Source organism: Leopardus geoffroyi, chromosome A3, assembly GCF_018350155.1.
Source record: "Leopardus geoffroyi isolate Oge1 chromosome A3, O.geoffroyi_Oge1_pat1.0, whole genome shotgun sequence".
Lineage (NCBI taxonomy): Eukaryota > Metazoa > Chordata > Mammalia > Carnivora > Felidae > Leopardus > Leopardus geoffroyi.
The window spans coordinates 30,374,445-30,400,768 of NC_059336.1; the positions used below are offsets into that span (position 1 = coordinate 30,374,445).

Sequence of the window (26,324 nt, forward strand, 5' to 3'; positions counted from 1 at the left end):
GTGAACTGGTGAGCTTCTATTCCCACTACAGACCTAGGCTTTGGTGCCTCCTTGTCAAGGGGTTCTTCCTGACCCAAAGCCTGGGTTGCTGTCCCCTGCATATACTTCTCCCTGCATCATATATCACACAGCAGTGTGGTTGTCCATTTCCTTGTCTGTCTCCCCCAGACCCTGAGCTCCATGGGGTCTGGGACTATGCCTTTATTTAGTGCCTGGCACAGGCCAAGGCACACAGTCAGTGCTAATAAAACAAGGTGGGCATGTAGCCTAAGAGCCATGTGGGGATTGGAGTCATCCTTGCAAAGTGGATGCCTCCCAAACCCAGATGAGCTATGTCCAAGTATATCTGAGGAATTTTCTGTTGAAATCTCAGAGCACTATTTATATTTGAGGTCGCAGAGGAGGGGGTGGGACCATTGAACCACAGTGGAGGAAGAGGGATCCTAGAAGTGCGACTGTGGGAAAGATGATTTCCCAAGGGACTTGCCAGAGTCACTCTCCACAGGGCCATTGGGGAGTATCCAGGGAAGGAGGCGAACCAGTAAGAGTTAAATCTTTGTAAGTGCTCACGTAATGGGTGACACACACCGTCTGTAAACAAGACTCATTCTGAAGAGTGACCCAGAACAGGGTGACCATAAACATTCTCGTACAAGTCTCACAGTGGATGTAAACCCTTAGTCCTTTTGCATAAATGCCCAGGGATGGAATTTCAGGATCATAGGGAAGAGTATTTTAGCTGTCACAGATAATGTCAGACAGTTTTCTGAAGTCGTCATGTATTCTATAGGACTCCATTTATATAAAGTTCGAAAACAGGCCAATCAAATCTATGGTGTTAGATATTAGGACAGTAGCTACCTTCTGGTTGGTTGCCCCTGGGAGGGGGCTGAAGGGAGACTCTGGGGAGCTGGCAATGGTCTGTTTCTTGCTCTGGGTGCTGTTTACATGTGTGTGTACCTTTTTGGAAAAGTCATTAAGTTTACAGTTTTCTGTATGTGGGTCACTTGAATTAGAAGTTTATTTTTAAAGTCTTGAGGTGCCTCAGACCTCTGGGGGTGGACAACTAACCCCTCTGAGGACCTTCCAATCCCAGATGGACCTATCCCCTTGGAGGTGCACAGAAACAGTCCTCCCCTTACCCTCTCTTCCCCAGACAGCCCAAAAACATCCGGCTGCATTTGGCTTGCTCTCCCTCTGTCCCACCTCTGGATTTAGTGCACATTTTCCACCCTCTCACTTGACAACAGTGTAGAAAAACCAGTGCTTACTAAGTGTTCACCTACTGCATGCCAAGTGAGGTGCTGGGCATCTGGACTCACGTGGACACGTGAGCAGCGCCCAGAGCCTTAAGGAGCAGGAAAGGGCGCAAAGCGCTTGAGCGTAAGGTAGCCTGTGGTAAATGTCATGTAATTTGCACTTGCCGGCCCCCTCCGTCAGACAGTCTCCCAGAAAGAGATTCACATTTGGATCTTGTGTTCCAGTGCAGCAGTTTGGGTTGCGAGAAAGAGACTCACTCCAGTTATGTCACAGGATGGATGTTTATTGGGAGGACATGCCAGACAGGCCCCCAGGAAGAGTCTGGCAATCATGCATTACAAGGACTAGAACCTGGGACCAGGAAGCTTCCAGCTGTGGCTACATGGAGCTTACCTGGCCTCCAGTTTCTTCCCCAACCTGTTAGCGCCCGATGACAACTCCCCACTACTCTCCATGTTTCTCAGCTCAAATTCCAGGGGAGGTCTTTGCGCCTCTTACCGTCTGCCACCAGGCTATGAGGGGAGTCAATAGCCCACCCAAGAACTGGCTCCTCTCATGCACTGACTTCATGGAGCAACTTATACCTTCTTTGTGACCCTCATTCAACCTGAAAGCCCTGGGCACACAAGCTTCCAAGAAGAGCGAGTGAGCTCATGTGATCATGGAGAGGAATGCACCTAGAGTAGAATCGAGAATGCTCTCCACTCTCCCTGGAGGTACGAATGGGGGCATCTCTTCCAGGGGCCTGATGAAATGCCTGCTCAGGCAACTGAATTGCCTGCATGCCCTCTCCCTAGGGATCACCAAAACCTCTTGATTTCCTCAGTCTTGATATGTGAGAGGGACTAACTCCTCTGGGAAGCCCATGGACAGAATGACCAGGGACACATCCTGGCCTTGGGTAGGACACTAAAAACGAGGCCTGCTGGAGGCATTGTCACCAATGTTAGAAGTCTCAGGGATGAGTCCATGGTTGGGAGTCCTTTGGAAATAGAATAAAAACAGTATTTCCCAGAATCCTTTGCAGCTTGGGGCAGCCATGTGACTAAACTCTAGCTGATGGGAAGTGAGTGGAAGTGACAAGCAACTTCTGGGCTGTGTCCACAATGGGAAGGTATGTGCCTGCAATGTCCACTTTTTCTCCTTCTTGTGTGTGAACAGAGTGGGGCCACCGTGAACCTTACAACCAAAGGTAACATTTTAGGGATGGAGAAAAATAAGATAGACGGATCCAGAGTTCCAACACCTTAAACTACCATAGCATACCCAGACTCGTATGGGAAAGAAAAAGAAGGTTCCCTCATGTTGAAGTTACTGTATTTGGTCTCTTATTACAGCAGCCTAACTTCTATTCTAGCCAATACAGAGTGCTTAGGCCAGTCTGTGAGGATGTAGAAAGATTCATTTCTTTTCTAATCCATCCAAAAAGTCCACAGTGGGCTTGGGGGAAAATATGTGCGGGGCAGTCCATTGGAAGAGAAAAGGAAAGATGAGATCCAGGGAAAAGGAACAGAGAAGTTGACAACATGACCAGTCCGTTTCTCCTCAGAGTCCTCGGGGGTCAGCACCTCTTGGGTAGATTAGGGTGCCCCTTCACCTATCATTGCCCATTTTTCTTGGCAAGAGGTTTGGAGCCAGGTCTCAGAAAGTCAGATGTTGCAGAATTGTTTTCACAGAGGTAGGCAGGACTCAGTGCTACCTTGTTCACGAAGCCTGCGTCATTGCAGATTCTGGTGACCTCCTCCTCCTGAGGGTAGGCAATGCTACAGGTCAGCTCAGGGGTGGAGCACAGGACAAGGTCCCACATGTGGCTGCATCAGGACCACTGAGCTTCCCTCAGAGAAAACCCTGGTCACATGAGGACTCTGGGAGCGGTCATCACCTGACCTCTAACTCTGGTGGGCGGTCCCCCAGACCTCAAGCCATGTGTAGGGATCCCAAGGGGATTGGTGAGCATGTGTCTGGCTGGCCATGAGGCTACGAGCCCTGGCCCACCAAATGGATTATCTACAGAGGGGATATGTCACAGGGAAGGGAAAACAGACTTTCACCCCTGCCCAGGTGATCGGCAGACTCAGGAGTGGGAAAGAGAGACCCCAAAACACAGGTGGGGTTCTGTGTTCCAAGAGGTGTCTTGGATGTGGAGGTGATGCTGCTAAGTTCAGAAGGTCTGCCCCAGTCACCCAGCCAGCAGGTCCCATAGAGAACCAGTCACGCTGGCCTACGGTATGCCCAAAGAAGTGCCCAGTGAGCAAACCCGCGACTGCTGTGGGCCCCAGTCAGAATGTGGCTCCCCTATCTTCTCAGGGGTCCCTGGGTTCTCCATATTCTCTCCCTAGCCCCAGGGGCCATCCTGTATATGACTGCGGTCTCTAGGTGCCAACCTTGCGCTGTGGGTTAGTTAGGCATTGTGTCTGCTTGTGCCCACATGGTGAATGGATACCTGTGCTGTCTCCTTCTGAGAATCCATCTCAACCAAATTCTCACCCACGCTCGCCTTACGAAAAGGCCTCCTGCAACGCAAGAGTGGACTCAGAGGGTCTCTCCCCTCCCCCTGCCTCCCCTCCCTCTCCCGACCCCCAGTGCTTAGCCCCAGACTGCTCCCTGCACAGGGCAGTGGGGTGCCTTACCTTTCTTCCTTCCCAGCACTTTCTTTACACAGACAGGGTCCAGATAAAGAAAGAAGAAAACCATAGCAAGATGGATATAAAGAGGATTCTAGAAGTGATTCCCAAATTTGGAGCAGTGGGAGAAAGAGAGACAGGCTGGAGAGTATGGAGCCTGTGAATTTGGTAGGAATGACACGAGGGAATGTTGGGGGGCAACGGGGAGGACGAGGTGACCCCATCCACCCCCAGGTCTGAACCCACCTCCAGGCGTAGAAGGCCCCCAGGCCCAACAACAGGAAGAGGAGGCCCACCAGCAGCCCCAGGACCCAGAGTAGCTTCTGGAACAGACTCAGGCGGTGCAGAGCTGGAACACAAGGGTGAGGCTGAGGTGGCACCTATGACTCCAGGCCTCCAATCCTCCCTCCCAAGGTGACTCCCCAAAGACGAAAACTATTCTAGCTTTCACTTTATCTCAGAAGCCCCCTCCATGCAAAGGTGCTTCAGGCAACCAGTCTGGACTAGTCAGACAAACTGATTACAGCAGAAGGGATTCAGGGAAGACCTCAGAAGGAAGCCTTTGGACCTGAGAGCTGGGCCTCTGTGCAGAGGGGCCTGGGAGACGGACGCCCCACCTACCTCTGGTTCCAAAGTAGGTGGAGGCGGACGCAGAGCCCAGGGCGTTGGAGGCAGAGCACACGTATTCCCCCTGGTCGCTGGGCCTCAGCTCCTCCATGTCCACCCTCAAGACATTGGCAGTGGCCGTGACACGGATGTGTGGCTCTGCAGGAGCACCCCAGGCCTGGCTGGAGGCCACCAGCCTACTGCCGAGGTGGAGGCTCAGGCTGGCTAGGGGCTCGCTGTCCACTCGGCAGTCCAAGATGCCCTGGATGCCCCCCTCCGGCTCCACAAAGACCGTCATGGTGGGCATCGTGGGAGGGTCTATGGGAATACAGGGAGTGTGATGATGGCCGCAAATCCTCCCCTCCCTGTACCCGGGCAAGATGACTTTGCTGCTCTTCCCATTAAGAGGTAGAGCCGACCCACCCCCCCCCCGCCCCCCGCCCACCACCACTCCTTGGTCTGTGACTTGCTTTGACCACTAGAAAGCAGAAGGGGCTTTATGTGACTTCAGGGCTAGACCTCAAGGGGCCTCGCAGCTTCTGCCCTCCTGCGAACACAGTCACGTGGGAAGCCCGGGCCAGCATGCTGGACAACGTGTGGCGGCCTGGCCAGCAGCCAGCCCCTGGATGAAGCCCCTGCCAACCATGAGGATGAAGCCATCCTAGGCTGTCTAGCTTCAGCTCAGCCCGGCCCCCATTTCTGACCCACGGAACTGTGAGCAAATAAAATGGCTGTCATTTTACGCTCTATGTTTTGGAGTGGCTTGTTAGTACAGCCATATCGGACTGACAGCATGGCGCCTTCATGAGGAATGGAGTAAGGGACCAAGGCTGATGAGGGCCTATTGCATGCCGGGCACTCTGCGTGCCGTATCTCCTATGCTCCTCGCGGGGTGAGGGGACTGATACGTCATGCATGAGGAAACCAAGGCATGGGTACCCAAGATCACACAATCAGTGAGCAGGAGTCCTCCCACCCGGGACTCCATACCTGCAAGGTCTTTGCTCTTTGCAGACAGAAGAGAAGGAAGACCTGAGGTGGGCATGTGAGGTGTGGACAGACTGAGGTGGCAGGGGGGGGGGCGCGGGGAGGGGGGTCATACTCACATAGCACCCGGAGCATGACTGGAGCAGAGGTTGTGGTCCCACTGGGGTGTTGGGCCCGGCAGTGGTACACCCCAGCTTGGGCACGGGCCACGTGGGTGAAGGCAAGGGTGGGTCCAGGCTTCACGTGCAGTCGCTGGCCATTCCAGAACCAAGCGAAGGTGGAGTTGCCCATGGGCCCAGGACCACCAGGGAGGTGACAGCTCAGGTTCAGCGGTGCACCCTCAGGCACGTCCAGCCCTGGCTCGGCCACCACACGTGCACCTGCGGGCCGAGGACCAGGAGGTCATCAGGGATCAGCAGGCCTGTGGGAGCTGGAGCCTCTGGGTAGGATCTGGGCATCTGAGAGCCTTCTGTGCATTATGGGAAGGTCCGTTCTGATTTGGGGCTCTCAAAGGTGAGACCGTGTCTCTCCCATAAGACTGAGATCTCTGAGAACAAGGCTGTCTCTTATCCTCGCACTGGGGACCTCCAGGACAGGGCTGTGTGTCTCTCTTAACAAACCAGACTTTCCGATGGATGAGGTTGTGTTCTGCTCTCAGGTTGGACTCCCCAAAGGTAGGGCTCCACCTCATCCCTGAAGGTAGAGCTTGTGTCTCTCTTCCCACCCCAGCTTCCCCAGGGCAGGCCTGTGCCCCCACCCCAAGTTGGGTTCTGTGACGGTGGGGTTATGCCTTGCCCGCATCCAAGGTCCCCTTGGCACAGCTACAGCTCCACCCTCGTAGGGGGCTCTCCAAGGGCAAGGCTGTCTCTCCCCTTCAGACTGGGCACCTGCCTCCAGGAGAGCTGTTTCTCTTCCATCAGATGGGGCATGGCTAGATCCACCCATTGTGGTCAGCCTGCCCCCTCTTGCAAGAGCTCCAGCCCTCACAGACACATAGCCCCGCTGCGCCCCTTCCCCTCCCCCTTCTCCCACTCACCTTCTGCCTGCAGCTGCCCTGTGGTGTTGACTGAACCCAGGAAGTTGTGGGCTGTGCACACATAGATGTCCTTGTCACCTGAGGGTACCTCTTGCACCTGCAGCCGCAGGGCATTGCGGGCCACCTGGATATGGCCTGTCCCCGATGCCAAGCCGTCAACCCCATGGCTGGTGGCCAGAACTTTGCCATCACGGGACAGGGCGAGCTCAGCAGGTGGCTCGCTGTCCACGGTGCACTGTACCACGGTCATGGGGCTCGCCCTCGAGTCCTGAAACGACGACAGGACAACATCCCGAGGGGCATCTGGTGGCAGAATAAGACATAGTTGGAGGCCTTGTTAAGAAACCCTGTACCATGGCCTACCTGCCTGGCACTGGTGAGGCTGAAGCCTCTGGACAAATGGTCACTTCCTAGAAGTGACAAGTTCTCAGGAGTCTTGTGGACAGACTCCTCCAGGCAGGGTTCACACGACCCTAGGGTCTCTTTTCTCACCACCTGTGTCCTTCTTTTCCCAAGTGCCCAATCCAAGGTCCACTGCAGTCCTGTGTCCACCCCTACGAAGGCCCAGAAGTGCCCTCCGCCCGCCCTCATCCTCGGCACCCCTAGCCAAGGACCCCTGCTCACAGTGGACTTGCAGGGCTGTGGGCCGGGAGCTGCGTGTGCCCTGGGCATCCCGGACCTGGCAGGTGTAGGCACCCGCATGAGCCCGTGTAGCTGCTGGGATCGAGAGAGAGGCAGCTGGGCCCTCCTGCAGCCAACGGCTGTTGTGGTACCAGGCATAGAGAGTGGGTGGGTGCGCAGCAGGGTCTTTACAGGTCACCGTGACGGGGGCCCCCTCGGGCACAGCAGCTGATGGAGACAGGTTCACCTGCACACCTGTACCAAGGAGAGCGGGGTTAGCTAGGCCCAGGCGGATCCCACAGCCGGTCCCTCCCCTGGTGGGCTTGGCATGCCCTGCCTCACCTTCTAGCCGCAGTTCCAGGGATGCATTGGCCTGGCCCAGAGGACTGTGGGCAGAGCAACTGTAGAGACCCTCATCGCTGGGCCGGGGCTCCCACAGCTCCAGACGCAGGGTGTTGGGGACAGAGGCTGTGGTCGAGGAGGCCAGGAGGCGGCCAGCGTGCCTGAGGGCCAGCTGGGCGGCTGGGTGGCTGTCCACAGTACACAGTACCAGGGCCAGCCGTCCACCACGGCTCTCGAGGAGGTAGGTCAGGCGCAGGCTGCGGGGTGCGTCTACAGGGACACCAAAGGAAACAGTTCAGAGGACTGCAGCCGGGAGGCTAATTGGCGGGTGGCATTCAAAACCAGGAGGGCCCTGGCTCCCTACCCCAAGGGCCCCCGATTACCCAATCTATGGCCCCTGCTCCACTGCCCAGAGAGAACCTATCTCCTCTCACCCTCAACTCAGTGTTCCTTGTTCTGGGCTTCATCGGACAGATGGGGACTGTTTCTGGGTTGGACATCTGTGGGACTCTGGCCATGCCCTGATCCCTTGTTGCCCCACCCTGCATCCAACCAGACTCACAGAGGACATCCAGAATGACGGGTCTGGAGAGGCGGGGTGCCCGGCCAGGCTTCAGCACACCACAGCGGTAGGAGGCAGCATCCGTGACTGTGACATTGGGCAGAAGGATGGAGTGGGCCCCTGGGCGCTGCTGCCCATCCTGGTACCATATGTAGGTGAGCTGGGTCTGGTTGGTGGTCCACACAAGACAGGTCAGGTTCACCAGCTGCCCTTCCTGCACGATGGCCTTGGGCCACACCTGCACACTCACAGCTGGGGAGAGAGAAGGGCAGGGGGGACGCTGGAGAGTTGTGAAGCTGGGTAAGCCAGCCACCTGTCTCCATGTCAGCTTCTGAGAGGCACAGGTGGCCCGCCTGTAAACGAGGCTCAAGGTCGAGCTTGGGAAACAGCTCGCCCTCTCTTGTGGTCCCAGGCAGAGCTCTGTAGAGCCCTGGAGTGCCCTGAGCCCTCCCTGATCCTGGTGGGGGGCACATGGGAGAAGGCTCCCCTGTCCCGTGGTGTTTCCTCCTTTCTCTTGATTAGCTTTATCCTCTGGACATCAGGCAACCTTCTTTCTGTTTGTTTTTTTAATGTTTTATTTATCTTTGAGAGAGAGACACACACATAGCACGAGTGGGGGAGGGGCAGAGAGAGAGGGAGACACAGAATCCGAAGCAGGCTCCAGGCTCTGAGTTGTCAGCACAGAGCCTGACATGGGGCTTGAACCCACGAACTGTGAGAACACGAGCCGAAGTCGAACACTTAACTGACTGAGCCACCCAGGCACCCCTGCAAACTTCTGTTTTTAAAAAAGACTCTTCCAGGTGCCTGGGCAGCTCAGTCGGTTAAGCGTCTGACTCTTGATTTCAGCTCAGGTCACGATCTCACGGTTTGTGACATTGAGTCCCATGTCGGGCTCTGCACTGATAGCGTGGAGCCTGCTTGTGATTCTCTCTCTCTCTCTCTCTCTCTCTCTCTCAAAATAAAAATGTTTTAAAAATGAAAAAATAAAGCAGGTTCTTCCATGAAACCCAAGTCTGGAAATTGCTGCCCTTAAAGGGGGGGTGGGAATGGAGACAGTCCTTATGTTCAGCCCACCTGCTGTGCCTCAGGCTTCCAGAACCCTCTCCAGCCTCCTCTCCTCTCTTAAAGGAGTCATCCATGCACACACTCACATCCCCACACTGACCCTGGGCATCGAAGTTGGCAGAGGCTGAGGTCTGGCCCAAGGTGTTGGTGGCCTGGCAGGTGTAGATGCCCTCATCCTCCAGCGCCGCATTGTGGATCTCCAGGCGTAGGGTGTTGGGGGCCACAGCCACCTGCAGTCGCAGAGAGCTGCTTGCAAGTTCCCCCACACCTTGTAGGGTAGAAGCCACGAGGTGGTCCCCGTGGAGCAGTCGCAGCTGGGCTGGAGGGTCACTGTTCACACGGCACAGGAGGAGGCCCAGTCGCCCAGGGCCTGAGTCCATCAGGGTGGTGAGCGTGGCCTGGCGAGGGGCATCTACAGGAGGTGGGGAGTGGTCAGGGCACCTGGGCTCCCCCAACCCCTCCCCTAGCTGTGCCCTTGTTTCCTTCAGCCCCCAAGAAACATGGACAGGATGAAAGCTTACAGGACACGTGGAGGATGACAGGGGCGGCCTGGCTCGTGGTGGCTGAGCCTGGAGACTGGGCTTGGCAATGGTACGCCCCAGCTTGACTCACAGTAATGGCTGCAAAGTGGAGTGTGGCCAAGTTCGACTCCGGGAGGGGCTGGCCATCCCGATACCAGAGGTATGAGGTCCCCTCCAGGACCCCTGTGGGCACCTGGCATCTCAAGACCACAGCCTGGCCCTCCCGGAGCTCGGGCGATGGTGACACCTGGACCCAGGCTCCTGTGGGGAGAAACCAAGAGCAGGTGAGGGCTCTCCACCATACCCTCCCACAGTCTAAGGATGTATGTGCACACCAGGACAGCATGACCTCAATCCTATGTCCAGGAGCCATAGCCTACCTACCACACCACCACCAAGGGCCCCAGTTCAGCTCCATGCCTCCTCCTGTCCTGTTGCCAACTCCCCTGCACTGGGTCTATCCCGGCCTTTACCACCTACCACCTTGAGCCACAGTTTTGTTCTGTCAGTCATATCTCACCTACCAGAAGGTGAGCCTAGTGCGGGCCCAGCCTATATGACCTGTAACCCAGTGCCAGGCACAGCACCTGCACATGTTAGCTCTTGGCAAATGCTCGTTTGACCCCCTGAAGCACTGAAATGGGAGGGGTTTAGGCCGCGCCAAGGGCCTGGTCCTGATACTGATCTGGACCCAGCATGGGTGGCCGAGGACTTGGAGGGAAAGTTAGCCACTATGTGGTCTTGAGTCCTCTCCAGGCCTGCTCTGCACCCAGGCTCCAAGTCATGAGAGCCCACGAACTGGGAGGACCAAGCAAAGGGCTGTCCGGGTGCCCCCTGGGTCCCAGGCAGGACGAGGCTGGGGTGAGGAGCAAGGAGGTGGGGTAGCTGGAGTGGTGGGAGCACAGTCTGTGCCTGGAATCAGAACCAAATCAATCCAGAGCTAGCTAGTCATGTGACCATGAGCAAGCTCCTGAAACTCTGACCCTCAGTGTCTCTTCCAGTGAAATGGGTATGATAAATAAGAAAAGACATATAGAACCAAAGCCTAAGGACAATGCTTGAAAATTGATGTTTGTCATCGTGGGAGAAAAAAAGGGTGTTTTTTTCCTTGGCCTTTGCAGCCTTATGGGTATTAACTTTCCTCTTTCTTGGCTTATTCACTTAGGGAGGATTTTTACAGAAGAATACATGTATATTAATGTGTATGTGTATATATTTCTACGTATACATGCATGTGCATATTCATATTCACACACATACATTACGCACATGTATGCATAGTATACGTGTCTTCAGTTTTGTATGAAAATTCTTATTATGTAACAAAATTATGTTATTATAAAAGAAGTTTCTAACAGAAGCGTTCCAACCAAGCAGGCCACCTTATGCAATTGCCACTGCCCCCTAGTGGTTAGCACAGTTATTACAGGTGAAAATATCTGGCTGGAGACAAAGGGAAGCCTGCTGGGTAGCTAGAAACTCCCTTAACCTGGAAAAGACTCACATCTCTGCACAGAATCCACATGACCGAGCCCAAAGTCTGGCTAGAACAGCCCCCAGGGGATCTACCACGTCTTTAGAGAACTGAAACTCACCTTGGACCTGAAAGAAGAGGGAGCTATTGGTGGATCCAAGGGCATTTGTGGCCTCACATCGGTAGCTTCCGGAGTCCTCCAAGTTCAAGTCTCGGACCTCTAGCTTCAGGGAGTTGGCTGTGGCTTTGACCTGGAGGCGGCCATGGTGTGGGAGCAGGGGCCCCAGGCTGGTGGCCAGGAGGCGCTCCCCATGGAACAGGGCCAGCTGGGCCACAGGGCGACTGTCCACAGTGCAAATGAACACAGCTACATGGCCCTCGCCCACATCCAGGAGGGCTGACAGCTTTGGAGGTTCTGGGGGATCTGCAGACAGGAAGGAGGTCAGGCCACCCCCAGTACAACTCACCACAGTCCAGCTGCCCCTGTGTGCCCCTCCCCCTCCACACACACAGGTCAGACCTGCCCTTGTCCACTCCCCAGCCACGCTCTGACCCCCCCAAACCCAACCCTACCCTGTTCCCTCCCACTGACCACTCCCTCACCCCCTGAGTACCCAACTCTGCCCTTGCCCGTCACTCACAGAGCACACTCAGGACCACTGGGGTGGAGAGCTGGGCCCCAGCCTCGGTAAGAATGCGGCAGGCATAGAGGGCAGCATCTGTTCTGGCCACAGGCAGCAGAGTCATGGTCTCCAGGGGGCCTTGGGCCCACAACGCCCCATTCCGGAACCAGGAGAAGTTGGCAGGGCTGCTGGCCTCCCGGTTCACACTGCAGGTCAGGTTGGCCGCGGTGCCCTCTCGCAGCGTGCGCGACGGTGTGATGACCAGAATAGTGGCTGGAGAGCAGGCAGCACGGGCCAGCTGAGACAGGCTTTACCCTGACCACTTCCCCCGTGGGGTCGGAGTCCAGCCTCCCAGCCTGGAGAAGGCAGGAATGAGACCCCCTGGGCTTCCCATGGGGCAGGGGAGCAAAGCAAGCTCCTGCTGCTGAATGGAGGTGGTTTCAGCTAATAGACCCTCCTTGGGGAGCCAGGGGTGGCAGGGTCCCGAGTACCAGCCCCTGCTTCTGAGCCACCCATTCCCTGCCATGACTCACCTTGGGCATCAAAGGTTGCAGAGGCAGAGGTGTTGCCCAGTGCATTGCTGGCCTCACACAGGTACACACCCTCATCCTCCAACACTGGGTCACGAATCTCCACACGCAGCAGGTTGGGGGCTCTGGTGACCTTTAGGTGCTGAGAACAACCCCCACAGCCCAATGGCAGGGAAGAAGAGGCCACAACATGGTCCCTGTGGAGCAGTCGCAGCTGGGCGGGGGGGTTGCTGTCCACACGGCACAAGAGGAGTCCTTGACGTCTAGCCCCAACCCCTTCGGCGTCAGGGTCCAGCTGGGCAGTGAGTGTGGGCTGGCGTGGGGCATCTATAGGGAGGAAGAGCATAGGCATTCATCCCATGGCCTCCACCAGGGTCATACAGGTCCACTCAAAGCTGGCTAGCCACACTAAACAAAGGCATGTGCTTAAAGTTGCCATAAACAGCTGTGTAGGTTGTGCACTGCACAAGGACAACCAAACCGGGATAGGAGGAATGCAGCCCATGCCCCTCATGCTAAGCTATGCCATAGTGCTATACTGAGTCTTCCCAGAGGAAGGATTGCCATTTTTCTAGCTTGGACAAGGCTGTCATATGGGCTAGCATAACGTCATGTGCTTCTGACACACTGAAGGTTGGCCCCTCAGGCTAACATGGGGCACCCACTCTTAACAGGACACAGTCCCTATGCTGAGAAGTTCTGCCTTCGTGACTGTGGGAGTTTGTGAGGGCACAGCCTATGAGTGTGTACACATATATGGAAGCATGGTGTCCAAGGTCCCAGCCCAGGAGGACAAAGCCTGGACATGCTGGCCAACGATGCACTTGAGGCTAGAGGCAGGGGGCCCTAGAGGGGCTGGGGTTGGGGGGGTGGGACGTAGGGAGGTAGAGAAAGCCCCAGCTTTGTTCCCCACATTTCAGCCCTGGGTGGAGAGCTCTATGGTTCGCAGACCTGCGGCTGCCTTCCTGATCTAGACCCTGGAGCAAGGCAGCAGCAGGAGGGCCTGAGGGAGGCGGGGGTGGCTGGCGGGCTGACCCTCCCCATGGCAGGCAGGGGCTGGTGGGAAGACCGCTCACAGAGCACAGTGAGGATGGCGGAGGAAGAGGGGCCGCTGGCACTGTGGCCATCCTTGGCCTGACAGTAGTAAGAGCCGGTGTCGGTGCTGGAGGCCGCAGGGAGATGGAAGCTGCTGCTGGGCCCCTCGAAAAGCAGGGCTCCATTCCGGTACCAGGAGAAGCGGATGTCAGGCGTCGGGCTCAGACCACTCCTGCAGCTCAGTGTCACTCCTTGCCCTTCTACCACTTCTGCTGTGGGGCTGATGAGGAGGTGGGCCACTGGCAAAAGAGGGAGTAAGGGAGGATCAGGTCCCCCGCACACCGGCAGCTCCGTGCCACCTGCTGCAGGAAGGCCTCCAGGGTTCACCTCTCCCCACATGACTACAGGCGGGTCTGGGCTTCACGGCATCAGCTCTGTGAACCTCTTGGTATCAGGGGGGTTTGTCCTTGAATGCCGATTCTGATCCATGGGTAGTAGCTGGCTGCAGCATGGTTGAGAAGGATTGGGAGCCAGAGCCCGGACTTACATCAAGAACCTGGCTTGGGGGCGCCTGGGTGGCGCAGTCGGTTAAGCGTCCGACTTCAGCCAGGTCACGATCTCGCGGTCCGTGAGTTCGAGCCCCGCGTCGGGCTCTGGGCTGATGGCTCAGAGCCTGGAGCCTGTTTCCGATTCTGTGTCTCCCTCTCTCTCTGCCCCTCCCCCGTTCATGCTCTGTCTCTCTCTGTCCCAAAAATAAATAAACGTTGAAAAAAAAAATTAAAAAAAAAAAAAAAAAAGAACCTGGCTTGATCGATTAGCTCGGTCTGTCATGGCCCCAGCAGGAGGGAATGGCAGGACATCCTTCAAGATGTGGAAGCCCCTGTTTTTCCATTTTCCCTCCTGCATCTGACTCCTAACAGAGCCTGCCCCAAACATTTGATACATAAAAAACAGATGGATATCAAGGACCCTTCAAGTTCAGAGACAAAATGTGTACATAAGGAATAATGCCACCTGCCATGTTTCCCTTTTGCCTTGGCCTCAGGAACCTCCCAGGTTGGGATGACGGTATAGTCCAGATCTTTGATGTGATTTTTTTTTTTTTTAATTTTTTTTTTCAACGTTTATTTATTTTTGGGACAGAGAGAGACAGAGTATGAACGGGGGAGGGGCAGAGAGAGAGGGAGACACAGAATCGGAAACAGGCTCCAGGCTCTGAGTCATCAGCCCAGAGCCCGATGTGGGGCTCGAACTCACCGACCGCGAGATCGTGACCTGGCTGAAGTCGGACGCTTAACCGACTGCGCCACCCAGGCACCCCATGATGTGATTTTTTTTTAATTATTTTTTTTTTTACCAAACAGCTTGGTCAGCCCCTCAGCTGAGCACTCTGGACTCCTGGGAGGAAGAGATCAGAGCAGCCCTCCTCCTCAGGCTCCCTCCACCAGCCTCCCTGTGCCTGTCTTACCTTTGGCTTGGAAGTCCAGGGTGGAGGATGAATTCCCAAGGGAGTTGGTGGCTGAGCACGTGTATTTCCCACTGTCGCCTGGCTGCAAGTCTCGGATCTCCAGGTTCAGGGAGTTGGGGTTGGAGAAGACACTGAAGCGCGAGCTGTGGTCCCCCTCCCCTGGGGTGGAGGCCAGGATGAGGCCATTGTGTGACAGCACCAGGGTGGCCACGGGCTCGCTGACCACTGAGCAGTGGAAGATGCTCACCAGCCCCTCCTGCGTCTCCAAGAAGGCAGTTAGGTCCGGCACAAGGGGCGGGTCTGTGTGGAGACAGGTGGGTGATGGTCATCCTCAGACAGGGACAATCCCTGGATTGACCCTGCACCTCCTTTGTCCCACAATGCCCTGTGAAGGGGCAACCCCAGAGCTCTTGAGTGCCTGTTGAACACTTTTGTTCCTGGGCTGAGCAAATCACTTTGTCTTCTTGGCCAATAAGTGTGGCAACCCTGTGAATGTGGATCAGGGGCCCCACTTTAAAGATGGGAAGACTGGGGGTGCCTGGGTGGCTCGGTTTGTTAAGCAACCAATTACGGCTCAGGTCATGATCTCTCGGTTTGTGAGTTCGAGCCCTGCGTCGGGCTCTGTGCTGACAGCTCAGAGCCTGGAGCCTGCTTTGGATTCTGTGTCTCCCTCTCTCTGTGATCCTCCCCCACTCACACTCTGCCTCTCTCTCTCTCTCTCTCTCTCTCAAAAATAAATATTTTTTAAAAGGGGAGAATAGAGAGACTTAACAACTGAATGAAATTCAAGATCCTGGCTTAGATCTTGGACCAGAAAAAAAAAATTGCCATAAAGGACATGATGGGGTCAATTGGTAAAATTCAAATATGGGCTGTAGATTAAAAAATATTGGTCTATCAATACTATCAATTGTATCAATATTAAATGGCTTGGCTGTGATCAGTGTACTGTGGTTATGTATGAGAATGACCTTTGGATATACACGCTGAGGAGTTAAGGGCTAGAGGCACATCATCTACAATTCTGAGAATGTAAACGTGTAGATATGCGAACTGGTGCAGCCACTCTGGAAAACGGTATGGAGGTTCCTCAAAAAATTAAAAACAGAACTACCCTATGACCCAGCAATTGCACTACTAGGTATTTATCCAAAGGATACAGGGGTGCTCTCTTGAAGGGGGACATGAACCCCAATGTTTAGAGCAGCACTGTCAACAATAGCCAACAGATGGAAAGAGCCCAATGTCCATCAACTGACGAATGGATAGAGATGTGGTATATGTATACACGATAAATAAATACAGCAATAAAAAGAATGAAATCTTGCCATTTACAATAATGTGGATGGAATTAGAGCGTATTGTGCTAAATGAAATAGGTCAGTCAGAGACAGACAAATATCACGCTTTCACTCATATGTGGAATTTAAGATACAAAACAGATGAACGTAAAGGAGGGGAAGCAAAAATAACATAAAAAAACAGGGAGGGAGACAAGCCATAAGAGACGAACCTTAAGTGCAGAGAACAAACTGAGGGTTGCTGGCAGGGTTTTGGGTGGGGGGATGGGTTAAATGGGCAAGGGGCATTAAGGAGGACGCTTGTTTGGATGAGTGATGAATCACTAAAATCATTATTACACTATATGTTATTACACTCTATGTTAACTAACTTGGATGTAAATTAAAAAAAAAAAAACATCTTTTTAACATTTATACATTATTGAGAGACAGAGAGAGACAAAGCATGAGCAGGGGAGGGGCAGAAAGAGGAGGAGACACAGAATTTGAAGCAGGCTCCAGGCGCTGAGCTGTCAGCACAGAGCCCGACACAGGGCTCGAACTCACAAACCACGAGATCATGACCTGAGCCGAAGTCGGACGCTTAACCGACTGAGCCACCCAGGAGCCCCTGGATGTAAATTTTTAAAAATTTTTAAAATATCGACTCTCGGCCTTTTGGCTATGATCAGGTGTCGTCTCTGTTCTTGTCAGTTTAATATCTGATACGTCCTCTATCTGAGGACAATATATTACTCGGATTTTTGGAGCAGGGAGATGGAATAGGAGCTTGCTCCGTCCACTCCACGCATCGACCTGGTATTGCAGCACTTCCAGGAATGGTGCACACACAAAAATAAATAAGTAACAGTTAAAAATAAATTGAAAAGAAGAATGTAAGCTCGTGGCTAACAGATAGGTGACACCCAACTGGTGGATGTCTATACATACAGCGTATATACATATGGGATGCCCATATATATGTTTACATAGAAAACGCGTGTACACTTTTGCACACATATGTATATATGCACGTGTGTAATACACACGTATATGCATACTTGTGCGTATGCACATATATATACATACACATATATATTTAAAGAGAGAGAGCGAACGTACCAAACTGTTAACAAATGGGGACACTAAGGTAAAGGCAGGTGGTCATTCCTTGTGTTTTCCTTGCAACTTTTCGCAAGCTTAACTTGTTTCAAAATGAAAGGATTCTAAAAAAGGAGGAAATTGAGGCCCAGAGAGGTCAAAGCGTGCCCGGTTATGCGGAGCTGGGACACGAGCTCAAGGCCAACCAGGCCCAGGACCCTAACCCTCCTGTGGGGGCCCTCGCCCTTTGACCGCCCTTTGACCGGGCTCTGGCAGCATCCGGTGCCCCCCTGTCCTGCCACTTACGGTTGACCACCAGGCTGACGGGGCCAGAGCGCTGGCTGCCGTAGGAATTGTGCACCTCGCAGAAGTAGAAGCCGGTATCGGCCCTGGTGGTCGAGTGCAGCTGCAGGGTGTGGCTGTGGGCGTCCTCCAGCAAGACGTGGTTCCTGTACCAGCTGTAGCGCAGCTTGCTGGGTGCTTCTTTGGGCGTGTTGCAGGTCAGTGTCACCGTCTGGTTCTCTAGGACGGGGCCTGCTGGGCTCACCTGGACCTCAGCCGCTGTGGGGGCAGCATGGGGCACGTGGGGGGATACCCAGCTGACTTCCAGGGCACCGGGGTTGTAGCCAGTCAGCGTAAACCCCTGCATGTTCTGCATCACGCCCCTTCTGCAGCAGAGCCTTCTGGATGGGCACTGCATCTCTTTGTCCTGTTTACAAGGGTTCTCGTGACATCCCACCCTGCCAGGAAGGCTTGTCACCTGATACAGGGCTAGGACTCCATGCCTGCATTCCAGGAGGCACCTTGGCCTGGCTTCCTTCAGCAACAGTAGCCTGGATCCCCACCCCCACCCTCTGGTCAAGACCCAGGCTCACCCAGGACTCACTAAAGACGTGGAGGCTGACGGGGGGCGACACCGTGGAGCCCACGCCATTCCCAGCTTGGCAGGTGTAGACACCGGCATCACCCCAGGCCACCTGGGGCAACTGCAGCACAGGACCCTGGACTTTGAGCTGTGTCCCATCCTTGGCCCACTGCATGGAACTGACCTCGGGGTAGCTGCTGTTCACCTTGCAGGTGAGTATGACCAGATCACCTGGAAGGATGTTCCGCCCTGAAGGGCTAAGAAGGATCTCCACACCCTTGGGGGCATCTGCAAGTCATGATGGGGGGCATCAGGCGAGGAACCCATGGAGGGCAATGGCAGCCCTTCTCTCCTCTCTCAACCCTCCGCCCTAAGGAACCCCATCCGGATAATGGTCAGGCCCATCCCTTCCCCTGTCAGGGCCGGCTCTGCCCCCCAACTCGCAAGGAGGTCCTGATTCCTTCCTTTTGCACTGAGGGCTTGATAATTCAGCACTTGGCCTAGCGTCCAGCCTACACTGCCTTCCACGGCTTTCTGCCTCGTGACAGCGTCCATTGCCTTCTGTTCTGTTTGGGGACCGTGAGCATCATACCGCCTGCTTAGGTGGCCTGCACAGGACCAGACACCGAATGGAGGGGTCCAAAGGCAGAGTCAAACGAGCTCTGAGAATGGTTAGCCCATGTGTGAGGAAGGTGCCAACCACACAAAACAATTGTGTTTCTATAAATCTTGTTCCAAAGCCTCTCACTACGTAAATATGCTAATAGAAGCTAATATGTTCAAGTGCTTAATCTAGGTAAATAGGCAAATAACAGCAGCTAATGTTTTAGAGTGCTCGGTATGTGCCAAGCACTCCTGCAATTTCCACACCAGTTCCTTGAGATCTGTGAGTCTCCTGAACAGAGGACACGGAGGCTCCGCAGGGCAAGTCACTTGACCAGTTTGCCCCGTTTGCTCCTGTGCCTCATGGATCCAGGCAGCCTGGTGCCTGTGAACAACAGTTGTTCTAGAACAGGCTCTGCCATGTTTTACCATGACGGGAAGATGCAGAATCAGGTAGAAACTCAGGCTTTCATCCACCACCTCTTTGTGGTGTCTGGGCAATACCCTGATCACCGTGAGTCTGAATAGTCTTAGGCAGGAGAGGGGTGAAGCCTCCTACACACACACACACACACACACACACACACACACACACAGTGCATCCTCCAGAGCTGGGATAAATCCCAGGGGCCTTGCTGCCTGACCCCCAATTCTCTGGCTCTTTGTGTCTCCCCTTCTCTGCCCAACCTGGCCTCAGGGACAAAAGGTACAAGGAAGCCATTAAATGTGACTCAGAAGGGCTTAGCGGTGTCTCTCGCCCTGCCTGACCCTGGAGGTCCAAGCGTGTCTGGCTTTGCCTCGGGGGTGAGGGCTCTGTTTCCCCAGGCTGGAGGAGGGAACGGTTTCTGCTGGGGAAGCCACAGATGTGCCCTCAGTACCAAGGGAGTGGCGCCTAGCACACTCACACTGCACTTGGAGGTGAATCTTGCCCTGAGTCTTGTGCTTGGCTACCGAGAGTTGGCATTGCAGGGTCCGGCCATGGTCCTGCCAGGACAGGGGCATATGGAGGGTCCCCAAGTGGCTGATGCCCGTGGGCTCGAGCTTCTGGTGGTTGGAAGTGATGGAGCGCTCGGGGTCCTGGCCTAGCCACTGCAGGCTGATCTGCTCCTCCGGGCACGCGTAGGGAGTGGAGCAGTTGAAGTTGGCCTCCATGCCTTCACGAAGCTCCGCTGGCCAAGCGATCGTGGGCTCCTCGGGCTTCTCTGAGGACAAAGACCAGAGGCTGAGGACTCCTCTTCACCACACATGAGGCCGAACACCCTAGAAAGTCCAGCTGAGGGGCAAGACCTGAGCAGGGTCCTTTAAGAGGAAGGAGAGGCTGCTTTCTATCCCCAGCCCCACTGAGGGTGAATGCAAGGGAGAGGTGGGGCTGGGTTTAGGCCAGGGCTGGTGGGCTCAGGATTGGGGCTGTGAGCCAATGGGGCCAGGAGCAGCTTGGGAGATGCTTCCGGGCAGTAGCTAGGTCACCCTGCCCCTCACCTGTCACGGTGACCACAGTGCCTTTGACATCTGACCAGCGGTTGCTATCACTGATCTCAAAACGGAAGTTGTAGGAGCCCGAATCCTTAGGCTGCAGGTCCTTCAGCATCAGGCTGCATATCCTGTGCTCAGTGCGCCCCAAGAGCTGGGCGCGGCCACGAAAGCGTGCCTCCACCAGCTTGGGGTTCTCCGAGTGGCTCACCACCTGCCTCTTGCCCGAGTAGTCGTAGTACCAGATGGCTGTGATGCCATGGGGCACTTCCACATCAGCTGGGAAGCTGAAGACACAGGGGATGACGAGGCAGGACCCCTCCACACCCTTCACATCCTGGGGACTGGAGACACCCCACAAGGCCAGGCCTGAGGGTGAGGTGGGACAGAGAGGAGAGTGATGAAGGCCGGGGACCACCACAGGGCCCTCAGATCTGCCCCAGACGAGTCCCCATAACCTGCCCTGCCCCCAGCAAAGCACCTTTGGAGCAACCCCTCTGGATGCCCCCTCCCCCCCCCCCACCACCAGCCACTGCCTCCCTGGGCCTTCCTTCAATTTCAGCAGACAAACCGGTGACCAGGCACAGTCCAGTCTGCTCGGGCAACGGAGGGCTCGACTCACCAAGGCCAGGCCCTGTGAGATGGGGAAGGCCAGCAAAGTTTACCTGCTGAGATAGATGAGGTCAACTGGAGAAGCTGGATCAGGTAGTCCATGGCAGGTTTGACACTAGTTCTGGTGCCTAAGAGGGTGATGCACACTGTGCTGGTGGGGCATACGGGGGCCTTCTAGGGAAACTCGGGGCACCTCAGCCTCAGGGCCTGCTGAGAGTCCAGCCTTGTGTCCCCCACACGCTATGCTGACCAACCCAGTGAGAGGGCAGGGCAGGGAGCCAGGAGCCCACGTTCCTGACTCAGACTGCACCAGGGAATGCCTTCACTTGGTGACATGCCCCACAAAGCCCTCTGTGCGTCTCTCAGCCCCACCCCAAGTTCTGCTTTCCCAGCCCCTCAAGGACACTCCTCCAGAGCAGATGAACATCTGTTTCTCCCTTCCCCCCCCCCATTTCCCCACCCAACCCAACAGGAACTGGAGCCCAGAGAGGATGGAACCCAGTGAGATTGATGGTTTGAAGTTTGTCTTCTTACCACCAGCCTTACCAACTGTAGGCCGTAGTGGGGCTTGACCGAACACTTTCCAAAGTGCTGCCTTTAAGATTTACTTACATCCCCGAAAGGTCCTCATCCTGCTCCCCATTCTGCTCCCATTCCCGGGTCCCCACACACGCACCCTGTGGCTACTGCCATCTACCCACGGGCTCTCCAGCTGACCAGCTCTGCCCCCACCACAAATGATCTCTGCCTGTTGAAACCTTATTCGGTCTTCAGGGTGCAGCTTGAAGGTGGATTCTAGCTGAAACTTGCCCTTCGGGGTCCCTGTGGCCGCCCCACAGCTACCTCTGTGCTTGCCTCGTCCTTGGAAGCTGGTGACCACCCGCTTCTCAGGAGCTGGGGCTGAGGACATGTGCCCTGAAGGAGTGCAGAGCCCCCTAGGCCTTGCAGTGGTGAGCAAGAGAGAGGTGTGGTCCTTGGGGGCCTAGAGTTGGAGGCTGGGCAAGTCTGGGCACAGGACACAAGAGCCCTGCACAACACATATCCCGCAAACATGAGTTAAATGTCTGCTGTATACCATGCACAAGATGGTGGGCTCTCTGCCACCGAGAGTCCCTGCTAGAAATGAGGCTCTAAAGAGTACCAACGAAGGGGCGCCTGGGTAACTTGGTTGGTTAAGTGTCTGACTTCAGCTCAGCTCATGATCTCATGGTCCATGGGTTCAAGCCTGGTGTTGCGCTGTGTGCTGACACTCAGAGCCTGGAGCCTGCTTCGGATTCTGCGTGTGTCTCTCTCTCTGCCCCTCCCCTCCTCGCACTCTGTCTCTCTCTTTCTCAAAAAGTGAACAAGCATTAAAAAAATTTAAAAAACAGAGTGCCAAAGATATGAATCTGAGTGGGGAGATATGCCAGAAACACTCATAACTAAAACTATAAAACCGTAAAACGATAAAAGAAAACATGGGTGAAAAACACCATGACCTAGGATCAGGCAAGGATTTCTCAAGTATGACACCAAAACACAAGCAACAGAAGGAAAAAAATAGAAAAATTGGACTTGGTCAAATTTGAAAACTTGTGTGCCCATCAAAGGACGCTATGAAGAGAGTGAAAAGACAGCCATAGATGGGAGAAAATATTTGCAAATCGTATATCTGATAGGGGATTGATATCTAGAATATATAAAGAACTCTGACAACTCAACAAAAATAGCAACAACAAAACCCCCAAACAATCCAAATTCAGAAACTGGGCTGAGGACTTGAATACACACTTCTCCAAAGATGATACACAAGTGGCCAAGAAGCCTGATGCTCAACATCATTAGGCAATAGGAAAATGCAAATTAAAACCACAATCAGCTACACTTCACACCCGTTAGAATGGCTACTAACAGGCAAACACAACCAGAAAATAATAAATGCTGCTGGAGATGAAGATGTGGGGAAATTGGAAGCCCTGTGCACTGCTGGTGGGAATAATGGCGCAGGCCCTGTGGAATGTAAAATGGCGCAGCCCCTGTAAAATGGCGCAGCCCCTGTGGAAAATCGTTTGGTGGTTCCTCAAAAAGCCCAGCAATTCCACTTCCAGGCATCTACCCAAAAAAATTTAAAATGGGGACTCAAACAGATACTTGTACACTCATGTTCATAGCCACATTATTCACAATAGCCAAAAGGTAGAAACAATCCAAGTGTCCATCAACAGATGAATGGATAAAAGAGATGTGGTATAGGGGCGTCTGGGTGGCGCAGTCGGTTAAGCGTCCGACTTCAGCCAGGTCACGATCTCGCGGTCCGTGAGTTCGAGCCCCCCGTCGGGCTCTGGGCTGATGGCTCAGAGCCTGGAGCCTGTTTCCGATTCTGTGTCTCCCTCTCTCTCTGCCCCTCCCCCGTTCATGCTCTGTCTCTCTCTGTCCCAAAAATAAATAAACGTTGAAAAAAAAAAAAAAAGAGATGTGGTATATCCATACGATAGAATATTATCCAACCATAAAAAGGAACGAAAGTCTGACATATGTCACAACATGGGCGAACCTCAAAAAATTATCCTAAGTGAAACCAGCCAGATACAAAAGGACAAATATTATGCGATTCTACCTATATGAGGTCCCTGGAGTATGAAGAGTCAAAGAGATAGAAAGTAGAATAGAGGTTACAAGGAGCAAGGAGGGGGGCTGGGGAGGAGAGAGTGGGGAGTTAGTGCTTAATGAACACAGAGTCTCTTTTTTGGATGATGAAACATTTCTGGAAATGGAAAGTGGTGATGGTTACACAATATTGTGAATGTACCTAATGCCACTGATTTGTACACTTAAAAGTGGTTAAGACAGTTAAGTTTTATATTAAGTACATTTTACAACATGCACACAAAAACTCATGTTGCAAACTTTGCAATCCTCCCTGGTCCTAAATGCTGACTTGGCGGGGGGGGGGGGGGGGGGGGAGGCTGGGACTGGGGACAGGAAACTCATGACATCTCCCAGCCCCCAGCCCATCAGCCGCAGGGTGGGGCCCAACTGATTTCGGGGGCTACCAGGGGGCACACCTGGGGAGGCGCTCAGCAGACACCCAGGGCCTAGATGGGGTCTGGATTGCCTGTCAGAATGACAGTGCTTAGCCAAGTGTGAAGGGACAAGGGGCATCCTGGCAGGGAGCGTGGCAAAGGCAAAGATGTGGGAAGGCCAGGAAGAACATTGTTTCTCAGGGGACCCAGCCCCCTGGCTGGGCTGCTCCAGCAGACAAGTCTGATCATTTGCTGAGGCTGACTGTCTCCTCCTCTTTCTTTGTGTGGCCCTGGGCCTGCTCCTGTCCCAGGAGGATGTGCCCACACCCTCTATACCTGGTCCCTAGCCACAGGAGAGGCTCATGCTGGCCCAGGCAGTGGCTGTGGCCTGGATGCTGGGCTGAAAGGCAGAACTGGGCATGTGGCGGGGAGGTGTGGGTCTGGGGCCCAGAGCCACACTGGGTAAGAGGGTGAGCTCCACTATAGCAGAGACATCGATCAGTAAGATAGTGGCGTGTTGGTTCCAGTGCCCCTGCTGTTCCCATTTGGGGTCATGGAAAGGACAATGCTGAACCAACAGGAGGAATGGTGGGATTTTAGACCTACTGACCCCTAAATGGAGCAGAGACTTTTTGAAACATGTGAGAAGACCCTTTCTAGAACCACCTCAAGTCACAGCATGGAGATGTCACCTGCACTTGGCCCAGCTACAATACCCAAGAGATCAGACCCATCAGAGTGCAATTCGTTGGCTCAACCTCTTCCACCCCAAAGACCAGCCTCATCCCAGAGAGCCTTCCTGGAAAAAGAAGGGGCAAGACAGACCCCAGAAAAGAAGACCTTTGTCTCTACCTCTTGCTTAAGGTTAGGTGCTCCTAGGGCTTGAATTGAGCTGGGCACCTGGTGTGCACCCTGCGCCCCCCGGTGGTAAGGGGGTGGTTGCCAGTCCTGGGGAAGGGAGTCCTGTATTGGGGGACCAGAGCCCCTCAGCCTTGAAACAACCCCTTATTTAAGCAGTGGCCACGTGGGAGAGGATTGTTCCCCAGACTTCAGAAAGTTCCTGAGGTTCACTTTGTATCTCCAAGTCTTGGGTGCTCTGAAGACAAGGTTTAAATCCCCACCCCCCAAATTGGTATATGTTGCATCATGGTTGGGCTGAGGTGGCCTGGCCCATGGTGGGTGCCCACGTTTGCTGCCTGTGTGAGAGCAAGTGAGTGGCAAAGCCTATGTGAGACCCAGTGTCCTAGGACAACTGGGGAGGGCTGGCTGGGGCCCTGAGTCCCTGACCTCATATCCCAGACACCAGAAAGAAGGGCAGAGGTAATTTCACTGCAGACAGCTATGCAGGATTCAGTTTCTGTTTCCTAGCACCAGGGCTCTCCCCTCCCTAACTTCCCTATCAAGCTGGAGAACGAGAGAAGTGAGATGACACGGCCATCTGGAGTGCTCTGCCCCCCAGATAGGAAATCAGGGTACAGACGGGCAATTCCAGAGTATGTTATCTTCGTAATAGTGGAAAGCCCCAAATATAAGCCAAAGGTTTCACTTGGAAAGCCATATAATCCATAAACGAGGTCTACCGGGTTGAAATGGGCAGTAGAAATCCCACGTCTCGTTCGCCAATCTGGCTATAAACGCTCAGAGCCCAAGCACCCATTCCCGAAACTGTGCTAGACAGTGCTGGGAGTCCTGCTTGGATGAAGAAGTGGTGATGAAGGAGGTGAGTGGGCCTGGGCTCCCATGAGGGCAAGATGAGGGTTGGGCGGCAGCTGGGCCAGGGTGAAGGAGAAGTTTGGCTGCCACGTGGGATGGAATTGGGTGGACATGGGGAGGAGAGTGATGGGTTGGGGGAGGATGAAGGTCAGGATCGAGGCTGGATGGAGATGATGCATAGGAAATGTTTGGGGTGGAACTGGGGGTGAGGTAGGACTGGAAGTTGGTTGGGATAGGGATTGGGATGGGGGTTGGGGAAGATTTGGGGGCATGGAATGGTTTGGGTAATGAGTGCAGCTTTGATTAGCATCTAGGGCTTGGGTTGGTTCCGGTCCAGCACCCACCCCCAAGACTCCCAAGCAAATCTCAGCCCCGCCCCTCTCCCAGACCTCCTCCCGCATTCCAATGATGGGAATACCTGTTCCGCTGAGGGAAGTGGCTGCAAGGCTGGTGAACGGCAGGACAGGAGAACAGGAAGGAAGGCCAGGTGCTCGTGGTGCTGGTGGCTTCCCAGGGCTCTGCCACCCCAAGAGAGGAGATCCAGCCTCAGAGGTTGCTTCCTCTTTTCCCAAAGCCTCAGCTCTACTGCCCAGCCTGGAGGCTCGTCAGGGAGGCAGCTGCAGGCCTTGCGTAATATCAAGACAGGAAAGACCTCCTAGGCAGGGGAAGGACCCTGGCAAGGCCCTTAGGGTAGTGAGCAAGCAGAAGTGGGATCGGGGGCCACGCTGGTGTCTCCTCTAAGGCAAAGCAGGAAATTGGGAGGTCCTGCTTACCAGCCGTGTCCATTCTCTTCTTTGTGGCCACTTGGCCTTTTCAGAGAGTCCGAGAGAAGAGGAAGATAACTTTCTACACGCATCCCTCCTGACAACCAGGAGGAAGGCAAGCCTGGCCTGGGGTGAAGGAGCATTACAGGATACCCAG

General features: G+C 54.4%; 1 protein-coding gene and 1 non-coding gene across 4 annotated transcripts; one reads left to right on the forward strand and one right to left on the reverse strand.

Moving 5' to 3' along the window:
* Window positions 1–2,560: 2,560 nt before the first annotated feature.
* SIGLEC1 (sialic acid binding Ig like lectin 1) lies at window positions 2,561–25,998 on the reverse strand. 3 transcript variants are annotated; one of them, XM_045445177.1, is made up of 22 exons: window positions 25,822–25,998; window positions 20,742–20,816; window positions 20,086–20,445; window positions 19,512–19,808; window positions 18,025–18,291; window positions 17,445–17,699; window positions 14,758–15,057; window positions 13,331–13,588; window positions 12,258–12,581; window positions 11,743–11,997; window positions 11,223–11,525; window positions 9,628–9,888; window positions 9,207–9,518; window positions 8,039–8,290; window positions 7,477–7,746; window positions 7,138–7,389; window positions 6,514–6,816; window positions 5,597–5,857; window positions 4,506–4,808; window positions 4,131–4,233; window positions 3,704–3,773; window positions 2,561–3,007 (listed from the first exon to the last, which is right to left on the reverse strand). In XM_045445177.1, exons 2-22 carry the CDS (start codon window positions 20,788–20,790, stop codon window positions 2,861–2,863), a joined length of 5,202 nt encoding a protein of 1,733 aa, XP_045301133.1. In that variant the 5' UTR covers window positions 20,791–20,816; window positions 25,822–25,998; the 3' UTR covers window positions 2,561–2,860. The 3 variants fall into 3 exon arrangements, with proteins under 3 accessions (XP_045301133.1, XP_045301132.1, XP_045301134.1); XM_045445176.1 differs by lacking the exon at window positions 25,822–25,998 and having other exon boundaries at window positions 20,742–21,067; XM_045445178.1 differs by lacking the exon at window positions 25,822–25,998 and having other exon boundaries at window positions 2,933–3,007; window positions 3,645–3,773; window positions 20,742–21,069.
* LOC123581801 lies at window positions 16,700–16,890 on the forward strand. The gene has a single exon (XR_006704029.1). It is a non-coding gene; the product is annotated as a U2 spliceosomal RNA (small nuclear RNA).
* Window positions 25,999–26,324: the final 326 nt, after the last annotated feature.